Source organism: Neopelma chrysocephalum, unplaced genomic scaffold (assembly GCF_003984885.1).
Source record: "Neopelma chrysocephalum unplaced genomic scaffold, ASM398488v2 Primary Assembly neopelma1_75, whole genome shotgun sequence".
Taxonomy (NCBI): Eukaryota; Metazoa; Chordata; class Aves; order Passeriformes; family Pipridae; genus Neopelma; species Neopelma chrysocephalum.
In genome coordinates, this window is record NW_020897736.1 from 6,464,693 (window position 1) to 6,480,989 (window position 16,297).

The window sequence follows — 16,297 nt, forward strand, 5'->3', positions numbered from 1 at the left end:
AAGGTCTGACAGCCAGGATTCAGCAGGACCGGCCAGCAAACCCCAGTGCCGGGCAGCGAGTGGTGACAGGCACGTTAGAAAGAAAAATCCATTGGCTCTCCTCAGCCAGAGCCTGCCTTGGCCATAGGGGTTAAAGTCTCTACATGTGTGTGTCATTTTCTTGTTCTGAGCATTGTTTTTTATAAGGTACTTCAAAAAATTTGAAAAAGTCAGGTATATGCATCCTTAGTTATAGGTGTGTCTGAAATGTAAACCAGTACATCTAAATCTTGTTACACTGAAGTGGAAGTTCAATGTGCTCAAGGAGAAAAGGTTGGATACACCTGACAAAGCTGCCTGTCTTCCACTGTGCAATCCAACAGCCTTTCTAAGTCTGGTCCCAGCTGCCGTCCAGACAATGTGTTTTTTGAGAGTTAATGAACTTAGACTCTGAGAACACTCCTAAAAATACGATATTTTAAATAACATACCAGATATTTTTCCACACACAATTATGCTCGTGGAAGATAATATTGACCAACTACTACCACATTATTGTACCCACAATGTCTTAATAATTTATAGAATGAAATATTGTGGTATTTCAGATAACAGCATGGCAAAGATTAGCTTTTTGACTGCAAACAATAAAAATACTGAAAGTCACACTTCCATGGATAAATTTCTATGGTATTTCCATTATAAGCATTGAAGGCAAAGTGGTGAGAAACTTGCATTAAAACACCACAGCAGCCTAAAAACATAAAGTACTATTTACTTTCTGTAAACATATGCAAAACCCATCAAGTTCTTTCTGTTGAACAATTGGGAAAAAAAGTATAATTTTCAAAAATCATTTTCTGTTTCCCTAATTCCAGTATTTGGAAAAAAACCCCAGCAGGCTGCTGGGCTTTAATATGGGGTCTGGATATTTGAGAGCAAGAATTGCACTAATGGAGATTGCCTGATTTTGGAGACCATTTCTGCAGCCTTGGTTGATTCTTTGAAATGTGTTGTCTGGTGCACAGGAGTCCATGTAGCATTTGAGACAACCTCTTCATCAACCATCTCAAATGTTACTCCATCTGTGTGTGCCCAGCTGACACATGTCTGTTTCCACAGACTGCTGTATTGAATCACTTCTCCCTACAAGGCAGATTTTGTGTGTCTGTGTGTGTGTGTTCTGCAGTCACCCTCTTAGTGCCTCATAAAAAAAAAAAAGCCTACATAAATTCAGATAAACACAAAAATTGTAATGGCTACAGTTGGGTAAATAGCAAGTATTCTCAACAATGTGTGTGCCAACACAGACACTGTTTTGGCCACACAAGTATTTACAGTCCACAGCATAAATCCATGCTTGCTAAATTTCTTTGCTGCACAAGTCCCCAAATCTGTATTGGACAAGCTGAAGAATGTGCTGTATGTATGTCTATATGTGTTTAGCCAGGGCTGCACAGCAATTATTCTACCCTCCTTAATGTTCAGCCCATCTAATCCACTGTGTGTGTATAAATATGCCTCTTAAATCTTTAGGGGATGGCTTGAAAATAAATTGGAATACCCAACTTGTGGGAACAATATCTTGAAAAACATCTTTTTTAATGTGAATCATATGCTATTCCTCAATCTGCTAGTAAAAACACCCAGTACAGACACTGAGTGCATCTGAAACTATCTAATTAACTGCTAAAACTTCAGATTGAGAAGTTTCCCTCTTTTTTTTTTTCTCTTCTCATGTGAAAGAACTTTGTGCCTTTGAGAGAGTGGAACTATTTGGACATCTCAGGAAAATAATAAAGCCTCTGTGCTGGGAGAACTGGCAGGACTGGCACATACCTAAACCCAAGGTGGAGGAAATGCTTGCTGCCCAGTTTGGTCATTGCTTTCCTGGCCAAGTCATCCAAGTTTCTGGATCCTTCATCGTTCACTGCAACTGAGAGGATCATGCCATTCGCAACTCTGCCCAAATACTGGGCAAGACGGATACTTTCCTCTTTTGCTCTGTAGGTATCAAACCTGAAGTGATAAAAACACCCGTAAACATTTACTTCCGTGACCACCACACCTTTATGTACTGAAAAGCAATTGCTATTAAGAAATTACTCTTTTGTATTGTTTACAGTAATGATATTATCCCATTGCAAAAGCCCTTATCTAACAGGGTACATGAGGGGTTTCTGTTAAGGCGAATTGTTTAATCTCTAGTTGACAGACTAGCAAGGTAGTACCACTACTAACTAACTCTCTGTTTTTGGAGATTACTGATCTAGAAAGAATTGAATAGACATGCAATAACACCCATTTGAACAAGATGCTAAAATATGTGTTTCTGAGCTTGCTGAGATGCTGTGCCCAACCCATTCCCAAAGATCCTTACATCCAGACAGTCAAAAAGTCACTCACCGATCTGAATGGACAACTGCCCCTGTCTTTGGGTCAATAACATGGACAATGACACCCCGATGGCCCCAGCTCCTTTCAAAGTAATATCCACCTTCTTCCATGCCACCAGGATGAAGAGTCTTGTTTAAGAAAGTCCAGGACAGCTTTTTCTTTCCGTGGATCTCAAGAGTGCCACCTTTACTTACTCCAAGATACTTCTGCCCAAAGTAAGGATCTGGCTGGCTGCCGTCATCGGCTCTGCAGGAGGAAGGGAGCAAAGGTTTGGGTTTGTATCTGACAGTCAAGGAGCCTCTCTCCTTGTGCTGCTGTGGCCCGAGGGGAGAAGTGTCATGATTTGCAGACCATTTCTTTCAGGTACTCCAAGAATCAGCAGCTGCTCACATTGTGCAGAAAATAAATTATTTTAAATAGTACTAGCAACTACTGAAGACCAACAGCAATCTGGAACACAGGTTATACATGTTATATTCATTTTACCCAGGTCAGAGGAGGCCTGGAGCCCAGACTGAGCGACACATCTGTATTTTTGAATTCTGGAGGCAGTTAGGACCCTAACCAGGAGCTAGGAGGTCTAGTAGTTGTTAAATATGAATTTGGCATCCTTGAAATTCTAAGAGATCCTGTAGCAATCTGCAAGATGTAAATGTATTATCCTCCAGCTCACCACTCTCATGCAGAAGGAAAGGATGTTTAAGGAGAGGAATTATCAGACTAAAAGAAATCCCCAGGTTTTAAGCCTGTTCTGGAAAATCATCTTGAGCGGTGGGAAGGCATGCTGATTCTCTGGCATGACCAAGCATCCCAGTGTTCATATCCCAGTAGAAGAATAAAAAAAACCAACCCAAACCTGCACCAATTTTTGTGGGCCATTTAAATGGTCTAAAAAGTTACTGAATTTTCCACAGAGCGCCAATATCCAAGAAAATGTAATTTTAAGGAACATTTTTTGTCCCTTGATGTGGAAGAGAGATCCTAGAAAGTTCAAAGAAAATATTTAACGTGCATACATACCGCCCATATAAGATGATATCCACATTGCCTTGGTAAGGGCACAGTTCACTGCCAATGTGTAACTCTCCATCATTTTCAATGAGTATGTGTCTGGTACGCAGAGTGATAGGCTGCACATCGTCTTTAATGACCAGTTTTCCTAAGTAGAAAAGGTTACAACATTTGCTTTATCACACAGCGGCTCATCAGAGGTTGGGGTATCATTGTGCCAAACCCGGTGCTGGGCTCTCATCTCAATTTTTGAAAAATTCTGCCCGTCCACCCAAAACACCTCTCAATACAAATCCTGAAGACATTACACATTTTCTATTCAGTCCAGGTCTTGAAGACTGCAATTAAGATTTGCGTGGAAGAGGACTCGTTCAAAACTGAGAAAGAAATTCAGAGTTAAGATGAATAAAAGCTACTAATGGCAGTAACACTATGACTCTGTCCTTTTAGACTTGGAGGCACATATGCATCTGTCTGTCCTGAGGCCCTGAGAACACAACTATTGCAGTATGATGTTATCAGGCCAGTGATTTAATAAAAAAATGCTTTTGAATCAAATCACAGAAGTAGAACTGATCATTTTACTGAGCTACTTTTGTAAATTCTCCAGAAAGGACAGAAAATAGGTTGGTTATAACAGCTAAAGAGTCTCAGCATCTCAGTTGCCACCCAGCCTGGGACTGCGGTAAAGCTGTGTTTGCCCAGTAGCCACCCACTTCTCAGCAAGAAGCAGGAAGCTCTCCCAGCATGATGCAGAGTGATGTAAGCAGCCACAGTGGAAAGCAGACTTCACCCAGCCTTGCCACCAGCATGTTTTACCTCCATCGGTGATGTGGATAGAGTGGACAGTCGCAGAAGAGGAGAGGAGGAGCTTCCTGCCATTACTGATTTCAACATGGTTTTCTTCGTTGTGACCTGGGTTCCAGTTTTCTAACTCAGGATCTTTGTCAGGACATGTGACAGCTGCTTCTGCTGGGTAGAGATGCAGAGTGAAGACAATCACCCTTTGTTTGGTGTGAGACAGAAAGCTCCGTATCTGGGCATCTTTACAGTATCATTCCCAGTACCCCCCTTTGCTGGCTCTCTGGAACACAGCAATATCTCAGTGCAGCAGAGTACATGTGGGTCACGACCAAAAGAAAACAAACAGCAGCTTAAGCTGTATGGTTTTCTGTTTTCTGGAGGCATGGAAAATCCCGATGCAAAGAAGCCTTGCGAGGGATGGGGTTTCTAGAAAACTATGAAGAAGGGGTTGTAGCTGAGCCCTTCCTGCAGTGACATTCAGATCCGTTCATACCATCCAGGCACAAAGCCTTTCACAAGCCCAAGGAAGGTGTTGATGAAAGAATAAAACAACTACTACCTTTAAAAATGCCCCCAAAGCACTTGCTTTATTTAATGTAAAGATGTTAACATTTGTTTGCATTCTGTATTTTCACTGGAGATGGAAAGTAAAAGAGCTCAAACTAATGTGAAAACACCAAATGCCAAGGAATTACGTCTAGTAAGAGAGAGCAACAGAAATCTCACAAAAGAGTGTGTACGGGTTTGTGAGCTTTTCCAGGCAGAAGCAATAAGGATTCATTCAGTTTAGGATCACACATCACCAGTCTCCACACACTAATTTGATGATGAGCTGCCATGACATGTTAGTCTAAACAGCTCTCATACCAAATCCAAGAGTCTCATGTTGTAAGTATTGACTTAAGGTAAAATATTTCCCTGATACACCTCAGCCTATATGTGAGCCTCATGTCTTACTCTAATCAACAAAACTGCAATGAGAGTCTCATGTGTGATGCATATTTTCTGAGGGTAGAACTCTTCCTAATCCTAGGAAGCTAAGGTCAGTGGAAGTTTGAACAATGAGCCCTTTGCCTTTAGAAATGCCTGGGAGTTCTCACCAGCTTTCTAACAAAAGCACCATAGAGAAAACTACAGGATTGACAAATCAGTGATGATAGACATGGGATAAACACCTTGATCTCAGCAGCTTATGTCTCTGGCACTTAATGTAGTAAAGTTGGGTGGGTTTTGCCCCACAGATACTGATGCATTCACTTATTGGAAAGGACAATGATGTGAATCCACGCAAGGAAACATTCCCTGGTGCTGGTGTAGTTGACAGCCAGTTGTTTTAGTGCTGCCACTCTGAAACTTGAAGGACGTCTGTAATTCCACAGAAACAGAAACAAAATCTGTCCATCTGCATTCAGTTTCCTCTCACATTCCTCCACCAGCTTCATGTCTTAAGAAAACAATAGAATTGGACCAGCCATGGCCTTAATGTCTCCAGAGCCCCATTAAATACCATCTATTCAAGGTAAGCATGGGATGTTTCATGTGGGCTACATATGCCTTGGCTCTCTGCAAACTTTTTCCATATACATTAAGAAATCAAATCAGAGAGGGCCAATAATCTACCAGGTAGCAAGTCAGATACTGATAAACATCCAGGAATTGATTTTGATACCATTTGTGCCAGCTGGAAGCTGGAAATGTATCAGTAATGTCAGGGCCACTTTTTCCGATTTACAGTAATTAAGAAAAATAAGAAGGTGTTTCTGGGTTCCTACCAGAAGACACACAGAATTAATAAAAGTGAGAAGAGATAAATATTTCAGACAGGAAATGGGGCTTGCATTGTAAATAGATGTTCAAATATAACTATAATACACACTGACAATAAAATTAAAAACAAAAAAAAGAGCTGTTTTTTCTCTGGGAATAAGGATAATAGAAAAATTTGCTCATGATGAGAAGTGATATAAAACCAAAAGAATCAATTCAAATGTAGAGGTATAATTTATCAGCTAGATGAAGTGGACAGGACAAAAACTTGTTCATTTTTCCATTTACTGATTATGCTAGTATGCAAAGATGGCTTCTGCCCCCAAATTCATTATTTTGAAACAGAGAGGTAGACAGTGAAGCCTAAAGGGAAATCAAGAGGAATTTATGCTGATGTTTGGGACGACAATCAGCAAAAGTCAGTGCAACCCAGAGCAAAGGACCCAAATTCCCAATTTCATTAACCAATTTGTACCAGGAGCTGTGCACATCACCCACATCTGCTGCGCCAAGGACACCGTCAGGCTGAGCATCTTCTGCCAGCTGGTCCAGCTACCTTGACAGCTTGATTATTACTCTCATTGTCATTTTTTAAATAAAAGTGCAAATTCCTAGCACGAGGAATTAACTGAATGTTTGCTTCTTGACCAAAAGGGCCTGAGCATGACAATGAAAGGTTTCTTCATGCAGCTGCAGTGTTTGGGGCAAGACATATGGTCTCTTTGTTTTAAACAAATACAAACCTCCAAATTAGCTGTATATAGAATATGTAAATCAAGCTCTCCTTTTCCCCTTCCCCTCAACTGCTTTGTAACAAGACTACGTGGAAGAGAAAAGAACCCAAGGGACAGGGATGTCCCACCCACATCTGAGCTTGGGCAACGCAGCAAAATATTCGGCTTCACCTCCCTCAACCACAGCTACTGGGACCTGAGGTTTCTTTTGTTATTTCTTTGCGGCAGTTTGTTGGGTTTGGTTTAAGAATGTGTGGCAGACTCTGAGGGATTTCTGAGGGTTCTTTCACCTGCTCAGAAATTTCAGTCTTTGCCACTCCAGCTGCCCTCAGCTGGGAATATTGGCCCATCAGAAAACTGCTTTTCTCCTGAGTTTTCTCACTCTGTCCTTGACTTTCCTTATAAAAAGAAGAGTGAAAAGCTGCTCAATCCAAACCTATTAAAAATAACATTACAAACCATGCCCTTTTTCCCCGTGGCAAGAAAACTTACCTGTGCTTACTGAAGAGACTACTAACAGAAAAATAATGAACTTTCCAGCCAGGTACTGGGAGGTAGGTAGAGCCATTGTTCAGGATTTTTAGTTCTCTGGATGGATACCTGTGAAAAAAAAGAATATTAAGGAAATGTCACCTTTTTTTGTTTTGTTCTCCAGCTCATTCACTGCACAAAATAATAAAAAAGGAGGTTATATCCAGCTTTATGCCAGATCACATCCAGTCCCATTCAGCTTGATGGCTGAGAACACCTTTGCACTGCTCGGGGACCAGCCTGAATAGAGAGAGAAGCCATGGGCAGCTCCTAACCCTTTGTTTGGTTTAGGATAAACCCACTCGGGAATCCAAATAGACACTCAGAAAGCAGCCACCAGCTGTAACCAAAAACGCCCTAGGAATGTGGTATAAACACATCCAGTGTCAGGACTCTCTAGGGCTGCATATTCACGGGTGCTAAAAAGTAATGAAACACAACAGAGGAGGCGTTTGCAGAGTGACAGATTTTCACGAAGTAACCTTTCGGCAGCACCTCTCTCCCCCCGAACTACCCACACGTTTTTAGCAATGGTGTTTTGTGTACTCCTGAGATAAACCGTACTCACACTTCCAACCCGAAGCCTGCAGTTTCTTAGATTTCAGATCTAAGAAAATATTGTCTGTTTAGTGTGCCAGCTCAGAATTTTCTTGCAAGACCAAAAGCTGCTTTTGAAACCAGTCTACCTAATGTTGTTTTTGTTTCTTCCATAGCCAACCCCCAGCAAAAACAAACAAGCAGTGTCATGAAAGTCAAAGTCAGAATTAATGTGATTCTCTCTGGTCTCCAGTGATTGATTCTGCAGCTCTGCCTCAGGCTCATGACAATTTATTGACATGTGTATTCACAGGGAGGCAAGGACACCCACTTCTGTATTCATAAGGCACTGTTTAAAATTCACATGTAGTCCTTGGAGCCTTTGGGTTTTATCATATAAGCCAGTGTCTGAGGAATATCAAAGACATTTATTTGTAGCTGTCATGTCACATCCCACTGATGAAACAGGATAAATGTATTTATCACACCACTTAGTTTGATGCAAAAATAAGCATAGAAAAAAAATTCCAGGGTGCCCCAATTTCTTTAGGGCAAAAAACACACGTCATTTTTCATGTCACTTGTTAATATAAGCTAAACAAAAAAAACCATGAGAAAATGACATGGAAGAAGCAAGGAATTCGTTGAGCAAATTTTGCAGTGTATATATGCAAAACACGTCTGTACTTTTCGTAAAGGTGACACAGCTCAAAGTACAATGATGGGTTCAAACCACATGTAATTCAGCGATTGTATTAAAAATAGCATTAGAACCAGATTTTACAGGAAATATATCAGCAGGGAAATGTTTGTTTGCTTTGGTATAGTGTATTTGACAGCCATGAGCTCTGGAAACAGCATAGACTCAGAACTTGGTACAGTCTATCAGGTGCTGAAATGCTGCTACAGAGCAGTAGAAGAGAGGAATGCACTTAGCAACGCTATAACTTTGAGTGATATACATTATCAGAGAGCAATGCTGTCGCCATGGAATTTGTACCAGAACCAGGCTGCACGTGTCTGACATTTTAACAACATTAACCATCAACATTTGATAAGCCAGAGCCCTTTTAAAGAAACATTATTAGAGGTATGCCCAAAGTACAGCAGTCACCATTAAAATGTCAAGATTTATTAGTGATTATTGCACAGCCTGATCTGCAAACCCAGTCACTGAGTTCTGCTTTAATGATAGAGGAAGAATTAAACAAGAGGTAATACCACAGGATGGTCATTGCAGATAAACAGTGTTTCTTAGAGCGTGGACACAGCTGTACGTTAGTGCTGTATAAAGCCAGATTCTGACTGGTAAGGTTTCCATCATAAAATACATTCAGACAATATAAGAGTTCACAGGAATAAAAAGAAGGGACCGATTTTTTGGCAGTGATGGCATGCATTTGCTCTCCTGTTGCTTTGTAGGAAGCAAAGTAATTTAAATGTCTTTGTTCTGGCCCATTACAGGCTCAAAGGAGCACCTCTGCTCTGTCCAGCTCATGACCTTGTTTCTGACACAAACCTGCGGCAAACTGGTAGGAAACTAGTTTAAGAAATTCCTCAGCCTTTGCTTTCTTTAGAGCCAAGAACTGCACAGCACTTACCATCAGGTTGTGCAAAATGGCTTCTGGTTTTATATCCCCAGTTGCTCACCAGGGACAGCTTCCCTGATTGCATCCATCTTCATCAGTAGAGATCAAAACAAGCAATCAGACACTGGAAAGAAATGTCATTTTTGGAGGCGTCAGCTGTGTGCCAAGGCTCCGATGTTTTCGCAGTGTCTGATCTGCCACAGTCCAAAGAATATCCTGCTTATTTTGTGACTGAGGTAGGGTGTTTGATTCGGCTCGCACCGAGCCCAAGTTCATTGCAATGTTAGTATTAACTGGCACTTGGGTTGGAAAGGCTGAGAGCCAAGAGGACCAAGAGGATCCGACTCCTCTGATTCAGCTCTGACTAACACATGGCCGGAAAAATGCTGCTCGGAGGATAATCTCAGGAATCTTCCTTCAAAACCTCTCAATTAAGCATGTTTCCCAAAACATTAGGCACAAGCAGTGACACGTTTGATTTTACCGTTCGGTATAAGAGGGGGAAGAGATAGTGACTCTTCTTATTCCTGTCTGCTGCTGGAGCAGGCTCAGGAGCAGCTGCCTCCTGCCAGCCAGCGCTTCCTTAGCTCAGCGCTCGGAGCCACGTGGGGATACAGCAACACGCTACATCTCGCTTGAACAGGCGCCACGTGGCTGACTCCAGCTCTGATGTAACCACCAATGTCAACAAATCTCCCTGCAGATTCGGGCACTCCGAGAGCATAAGGGCCATACAAGTGTCCGCCTAAGCCTATCATCTCCAGCATTTCTCAAATACCATCTGAGACTTCTCTCCTGGGTGAGAAAAGCATTTATATCTAGCCATTAAAAGCTGCCTGGCAATGGCAAGTGGGACTCATATCCCTGGATCTGGCAAGGCAGACTCTCTGAAATGATTCCCAGCTGCTGAATCTTTCCAAAAAGTGAACAATAGCATCAGACAATGCTAAAAGTAGATGCAGGAAACCATTAGTCTTCAGCTGGCTGCTACTGCAGGTGTCAGCAGTGATACTGTACTAGAAAGCACAGTGCAGAGAAGAATCCCTATCCACTGCCCTCCCTGCGGTTTCAGTGCTGGAGTCAACACACAGCAGACAATCCTGAGAACAAAATGGTGAAGAAATGCTCCAAGGGAGATGGATTGTCACAGGCATCGTGGTGAGGTCACACAGACACCCTGAATCCCAGGGTCAGAGCAGAGCTTTCTGGAACGGTACCACCAGTCATTCAGAAACACACACCAGGCTCCCACCTTGACTTGCCGCCTTGCACAACTCTGGGCCAACCACCCAAGCCTAACAACAAAATTTCTAGAAGTAACTTCCAATATTGAGTGTTTTGAAGTGCTTTTTAAGACTGGATTGACACTCTTTGTAGGATGTACCTTCAGCATCTCCTGGAGATGAGCTCCTTTCAGTATGTCAAGCAGGGAACATTAACGATCCATAACAAACATGACAAGGACAGGAAAAAAAGCAGCAGCTGCTTGATCTTCCCTGACAAAAATATCAAACAGAAGCAAGAAACTGTGTAGCTCCTGCTGCTGCTGCCCAGCAAGAGAGACCACTGACCTGCTTGGGAGCAAAGTGGGGATCCGGTGCCATCCCCAGAGAAGAACAGGAAAAGCTCACAGGAGAAAGGTGCCTTTTAGCCTGATGGGGAGTGAACTCTCGGCAGACGCTTATTTACACAGCTGCTTGAAATGACCTGTGAGTAAAATCTGTGTGCCCCCAGGATCACCTGTGCAAGGTGAAATGCTCTGAGAGACCCTGATGGGTCAGTGTCAGGGCCATGGTGCACCCTCGTGCTCCAGGTGGCCAAACCCAGACCCTCTCACAGCCATTGCTGATGCTGAGGGTGCAGTGATTTGATAGCTGGGTCTGAAGCCTTGCTGCTTTTTTCCTTATGCATATGCAAGGATGCCAACATCGATTTGGAAGCTGATCCTGAGAGAGGGAGGAGCTGTTTAATTAGCACCTCTGCTCCCTTTTTGCTGACATTACATGGTCCCCTTGCACTGCTCGTGGAATTTTGCATTTTAGCCCCAGCTGGGAAGGTAGATATGAGGTGCACATTTGCCTTTCTGACCTGAGGACATGCCAGCACTTGCTACAGTGACATTCCTGTGCAGGGGGAGCTTTTGCACACCCAGCCAGAGGCACAGCTAAAACCTTCAGAAAATAAACACACGCATTTCTGGGGGTTACTAATGAAAATGCTTTTCAGTCCCAACCTGTGGCATCAGTGTAGCTGCCTCTGCTCCACATCTTGCTCTTATGCTTGCCACCCACACATCTGCTGCTCGTTTTTACTAGCAAGAAGAGGAGGATTAAACTCAGGAACAGACTTTAATTCTCAAGGAATCAATACTGGAGTCAAAAGCAGCACTCTGGCTGTTTTTCCAGTGAACCTTGGTTTCTTACAGATTTATCTAATATCTTTCCCAACAAGAAAGAAGGTTCTGCTCATATATTCTCTTTATAAATATAACTGTAAATTCCTTGATTCCAGATGCCCATAAAAATAGATTCTGAATAAGCAGAAGATAGAGAAATTTTTTTTTTCCAGAGGCTTACAGACCTTGAAAAGGAAATTTTGGCTTCACTAAAATAAAATCGTTTGCAATTCACATCACTCCACCCATCTGAGGCTGACTGACTCCGAGTTTCTCAAGCTTTCAAAGTGCTCAGAATTTCAGCATTTCACTGAATTAAATCCTCATCCAATGCATGAAGTTTTCAAAGCAGCAAAGTGTTGGGAAGCTGAGCCCTGTTTGCTGAGGTTCAGGGTGCACTGACTCTGCTGTGCCTGCTGACAGACAGACAGTGCATAGCCAAGCTCGTGCTTCCAGGGAGTGCCAGACCTAGTGTGTTCCCACTGCAGAAATACTCTGGGGATAACCACAACAGCTGTATGCCCTAAATGCCTTAGATGTGTTGAACATGCCTGGATCAGCTGCAAGTTCATGAGGGACAGGCACAGTCTGTGCGGGCTCCAGCGTGCGAGTGGGGATCCTCCCGCTCAGGGAATCCGCAGGAGAAATACGGCAGCTTCCCACAAACACAATGCCCGTGCAACACTTACCCCGCAGCTTCACACACACAGGCTCCTGGTGCATGCCAAGTTAGCAGCAGCCTTTGAAAACATCGTCTTGAATGTCATATCCCAAGGGTCCCTGGAGGAATTGTACCCTCTGCAGAGCGTCCCTGGTTTGAAGGCTTTTTTCCCTCCCAGGTAAGGAAAGTGTGTGCAGTGGCTGAAGAGGATCACAGCATCCTGAATCCTCTTCAAACTGCTGCTTTTAACTACCCAAATAACTGCATCAGGATGTAAATATTTTTCTTTTTGCTTTTGTGGTACTTCACTGTTTGCATCTGGCTCGCCACGACTCCACGCCTTCCTCTCCAGGACATTTGCCATTTGCTCTCCTTCTGGGGCAGGAGGAGGAATAGAAATTTTTCAGAGGTTTAGGCACATTCCTCTCCTTCCTTCACCAGGCTCTTCCTTTGCCAATTGTTTAGTCTCAGCCTGGGGTTAGAACTCTGCAAAGTTTTATTGGGATCCAGGGTCTGGACATGTCACAGATTATCAAATAAATCTCCAAGAAGCTAAATGCTTGCTCTGTAAGTACTTGTTCCAATGCTGGGCTTATGCTCACGAGCCAAAAACATCTTGCTTTTCTTCCCCTGTACAGCCTCAGAAATCATAACAATTAGGTACCAATAGGAGCTCAAAAGGACTTCAGGGAGCTCCTTAGAGGGTCAGTCCCAGCTGCTCAGGCTATTGCACCAATCCTCATCCCCATGATGTCCTGTGCATCACGCTTTATCTAACTTTTACTGAGTAGTATCAATAATTTCTTCACACTTTCTAGCAAGCCATGACCTCTCCCCTGGCCAAACCCGAGTCTCACCTCTCCTACCTGGTGCAGGGATGGAGCCACGGTCTCCTTCTCTGCCCGTAAACCTTTCAGATGTCCTCTCACCCCACGTCCAAGGACCACAGGCGGTTTGTGTCTGGTGGAGTCAAGCATCCCAGCCAAGGCGCTCAGTCCCCGCTCAGAGCACAATATCAGCTGGCCAGTGTGTGGATGCCAGAGCAAGTAACTCACCAGGGAGCAAAAGTCTGGCCAACAAAACACTAACCTTTCCCTGTAGCAACTTGTTTGGCCATTTCTGAGAATTCCAAAGAAACAACGAGACATTAGTTACAAAGCTGTTACACCTACCTGTTTGAGTAAGCCTTGAGAAGAAGACAGGGATAGTCTGAAATCACCTGCCCCTTCACTGCTGTCGCCAAGTAATGTCATGTTTAAACCAAAGTGAGTCTGTCACCATTTTGGGGTAACTGTGTGCTTAACTGTAGTCCGTGAGATCATCAGTTGTTTCTCACTTTGCATGCAAAGCTCTAATTTTGTCTTTACTTCAACCAGCAGCACATAAAAAAGAAAAGAGAATTAGCCACTACTGCTGGTGGTGTTTGAGTCCTCAATGGGAGCAGAAAGTCAATATGAGCATTGCCTGAAAGGAATACAAGACTTTATCCTAAGCAGCACATACTTCCTAGGTCTTTAATTAAATGTTTACATCAGTTGGACAAACATCATTTCACTGTTCATTAGCTTCAGACAGAAACACGTTTATCACTCCTTGTTGCACCCTATGCATGCAGTTCAGTTAGAAGACACTGTTGTAAGATCACTGCACACTGACCAAGCAGATGCTGTTGAGTTCACATAAAATGCCATGGCAGATAGACACTGTGATCTTTTTAAAAGCAGACATTAATGGAGCAAAAACAGGACTGAAGGGAGAAATTCCCTACCTCTGCTGAAGTTCATCTGTTTCCCTGGATATTGCTAAAATTTCCACACAAAATTCCATTTCCAGTCCCAGTGTTACCAGAAAGCAGGCTCTTGCCTTTAAAACTCACCTTTTGATACCAAATCACATATATAGAAACACTTCTCCCCCCACAGGCTGCTCCTGTTCTGCCCCGTGATGCACTGGTTTTAAAATAAAGCTCTACCACAGAGGATGAGAATATATTTATTAGTTATAAAATATACAGGTGAACATCATTGGTTTGGTACAACCTTGTAAGGACAGGACAGGTTTTGGTGAGGGTGGTGGGCTCTGCCTGGCTGGTGCTCCCCAGCAGTGCTAACCCCGGGGTGCCACAGCCTTTGCAGGGATGTGCTCTGAGCGGGTCTGAGAAAAAGCAAACCTTAGTGACTTATCAGCATTAGCTGGACATTGATATTCTTTCAGCTTCAAAGGAACATAATACTGTAGAGAAGCAGCTTTCTGATAACCAGCATGATTAAGGACTTTAATCCAGGAGGGTTTGGCTTGTCCTTTATAACCAAGCATGGCAAAACTCCCTGAAAAACAGACACAAAGAGAGTGACCTTCTGGGTGTGTCAGTTCATTTAGCAGCAGCACAGCATGGACTCCCTCCACACATCATGGAAACGTTTTAGCCCTTCTTTTTTTTCCTTGGATTAATACAACGGAACATTTAGGAGAGAGAAAGGGTGATGAAAGAGGAAATGAGCCTCACTGAAGCCGTAACCTCGCTGCATCACAGATCTGCAGATATTTCAACAGGCTAAGCTAGGTACCCAGATGTCAGCTATCAGGAATATTGTTTTACTGTTTATTTTTAAGTAACACTGGTACTTTTTTTCATATTTGACTACCTGAAAATGGTTAGACACTTTGAATCCTTCTTTTATTAGTTTACATCATTTCTTCCTGTTACGCCTAAACTATCCCCCATGTCGACTCTGCTCTGGTCCTCTCCTGTCCCAAAGTACAAAGGCATTATGTATTCTTCCATTTTAATAATAATGTCTGGTGTTTATATTATGCTTTTCATTGCAAAGACTCCCAAGGCTATTTGCAGCTGGTTGGATCAAGACTATTCCCGTAAACACTTCTAATTTAAATAAGGTTTTGCAAAACCAGGAAACAAGACCCTAAATCCTGATCCCGCTGGGGTCAAGAGGGGTTTTTTGCATTATCCCTGGCAGAAGCAATGTGCACTTGGGAGAAATGCTCCAGCTTGCCATGAAACACAGTCCTCCCTCCTCCCCCCAGTGAGGAGCAGTCCTGGAGCTGTGAAGTCAAATAGTGCACATACCTGAACCAGCAGGAGGAAGCTCGTGGAGCAGAACATAATTACCCAGACTGGAAATCAGGGCAGACACATGGGTGAACACCCTTGCCCTTCGGAAAAGCAAAATAGGGGTGGCTCGTGAACAGCCAGCAGCAGCTTAGTCCCACTGCCAGCATCCCACCGAGGTGGCAGGGCAAGAACGTGGCCACCAACCAGCATGTCCCTGGGAAGGTGCTGGCCCTGCCTGCTGCTTTTTGTGCCCCAGGAGCAGTCAGGACTGGAGGCTGAACCAAGCTCCCAAAACAACCAAGCGTGTGGCACAGCTGGTTCAAGAGGCCAAGTTTTGCAAAACAAAGAAAAAAAGATTCCTTTTTAATCAAAAAATTCCTTCCAAAAGTATTCAGGGCTTTGATGAAAGAATGAAACAATGAAGTTTCAGGACAGAACCAAAAAAAACCCTCAAACTTTTGCTTTTCAAAGGATGAAACAAGAAACAGCTTCTTGGGAATCAAAACAGGCATCAAAGTGAAATCACTGCCTTTCTTGTCTTCCCCTGGAACGGTCATAGCAATGAGCTTTGAAACTTTGACCAGAAATTGATAGAAATTTCAGTAAAGCAATAGGGAAAAAAATCCTCAAACTCCAAAGAAAAAAAAAAGAAGCTGGAAATACAGCTAATTTTCCATCTGATCTCTCTGTGAAGTCCTGAAATCTGAATCAGGCTGGCTGGCTGTTTTTTTGTTCCCTTATCACTCACATTATTTGTCCAAACCTGGACTCAATAGCCCCCACTTTTCCAGGAGGAAAGCCAGCATGAATTTCCTGGAC

General features: G+C 43.1%; 2 protein-coding genes across 5 annotated transcripts in view; both read right to left on the reverse strand.

Moving 5' to 3' along the window:
• The window catches only part of CEMIP (cell migration inducing hyaluronidase 1), a 58,908-nt gene extending 47,620 nt beyond the window's left edge, over positions 1 to 11,288 (reverse strand). Inside the window, exons 1-6 of one of the 4 annotated variants that reach the window (XM_027688123.1) lie at positions 9,362 to 11,287; positions 7,185 to 7,292; positions 4,207 to 4,359; positions 3,397 to 3,535; positions 2,386 to 2,622; positions 1,819 to 1,998 (exon numbers count right to left, since the gene is read on the reverse strand). In XM_027688123.1, the coding sequence (XP_027543924.1) occupies positions 1,819 to 1,998; positions 2,386 to 2,622; positions 3,397 to 3,535; positions 4,207 to 4,359; positions 7,185 to 7,260 (785 nt within the window). In that variant the 5' untranslated portion in view covers positions 7,261 to 7,292; positions 9,362 to 11,287. Of the gene's footprint in view, positions 1 to 1,818; positions 1,999 to 2,385; positions 2,623 to 3,396; positions 3,536 to 4,206; positions 4,360 to 7,184 lie in introns of all 4 variants that reach the window. The other 3 variants (XM_027688125.1, XM_027688124.1, XM_027688122.1) reach the window with 3 other exon arrangements.
• A 2,693-nt stretch (positions 11,289 to 13,981) lies between these two features.
• The window catches only part of LOC113970097 (cell surface hyaluronidase-like), a 53,815-nt gene continuing 51,499 nt past the window's right edge, over positions 13,982 to 16,297 (reverse strand). The window contains exon 24 of the mRNA XM_027688624.1: positions 13,982 to 14,732. Coding sequence (XP_027544425.1) covers positions 14,512 to 14,732 — 221 coding nt within the window. The 3' untranslated portion in view covers positions 13,982 to 14,511. The remainder of the gene's footprint in view (positions 14,733 to 16,297) is intronic.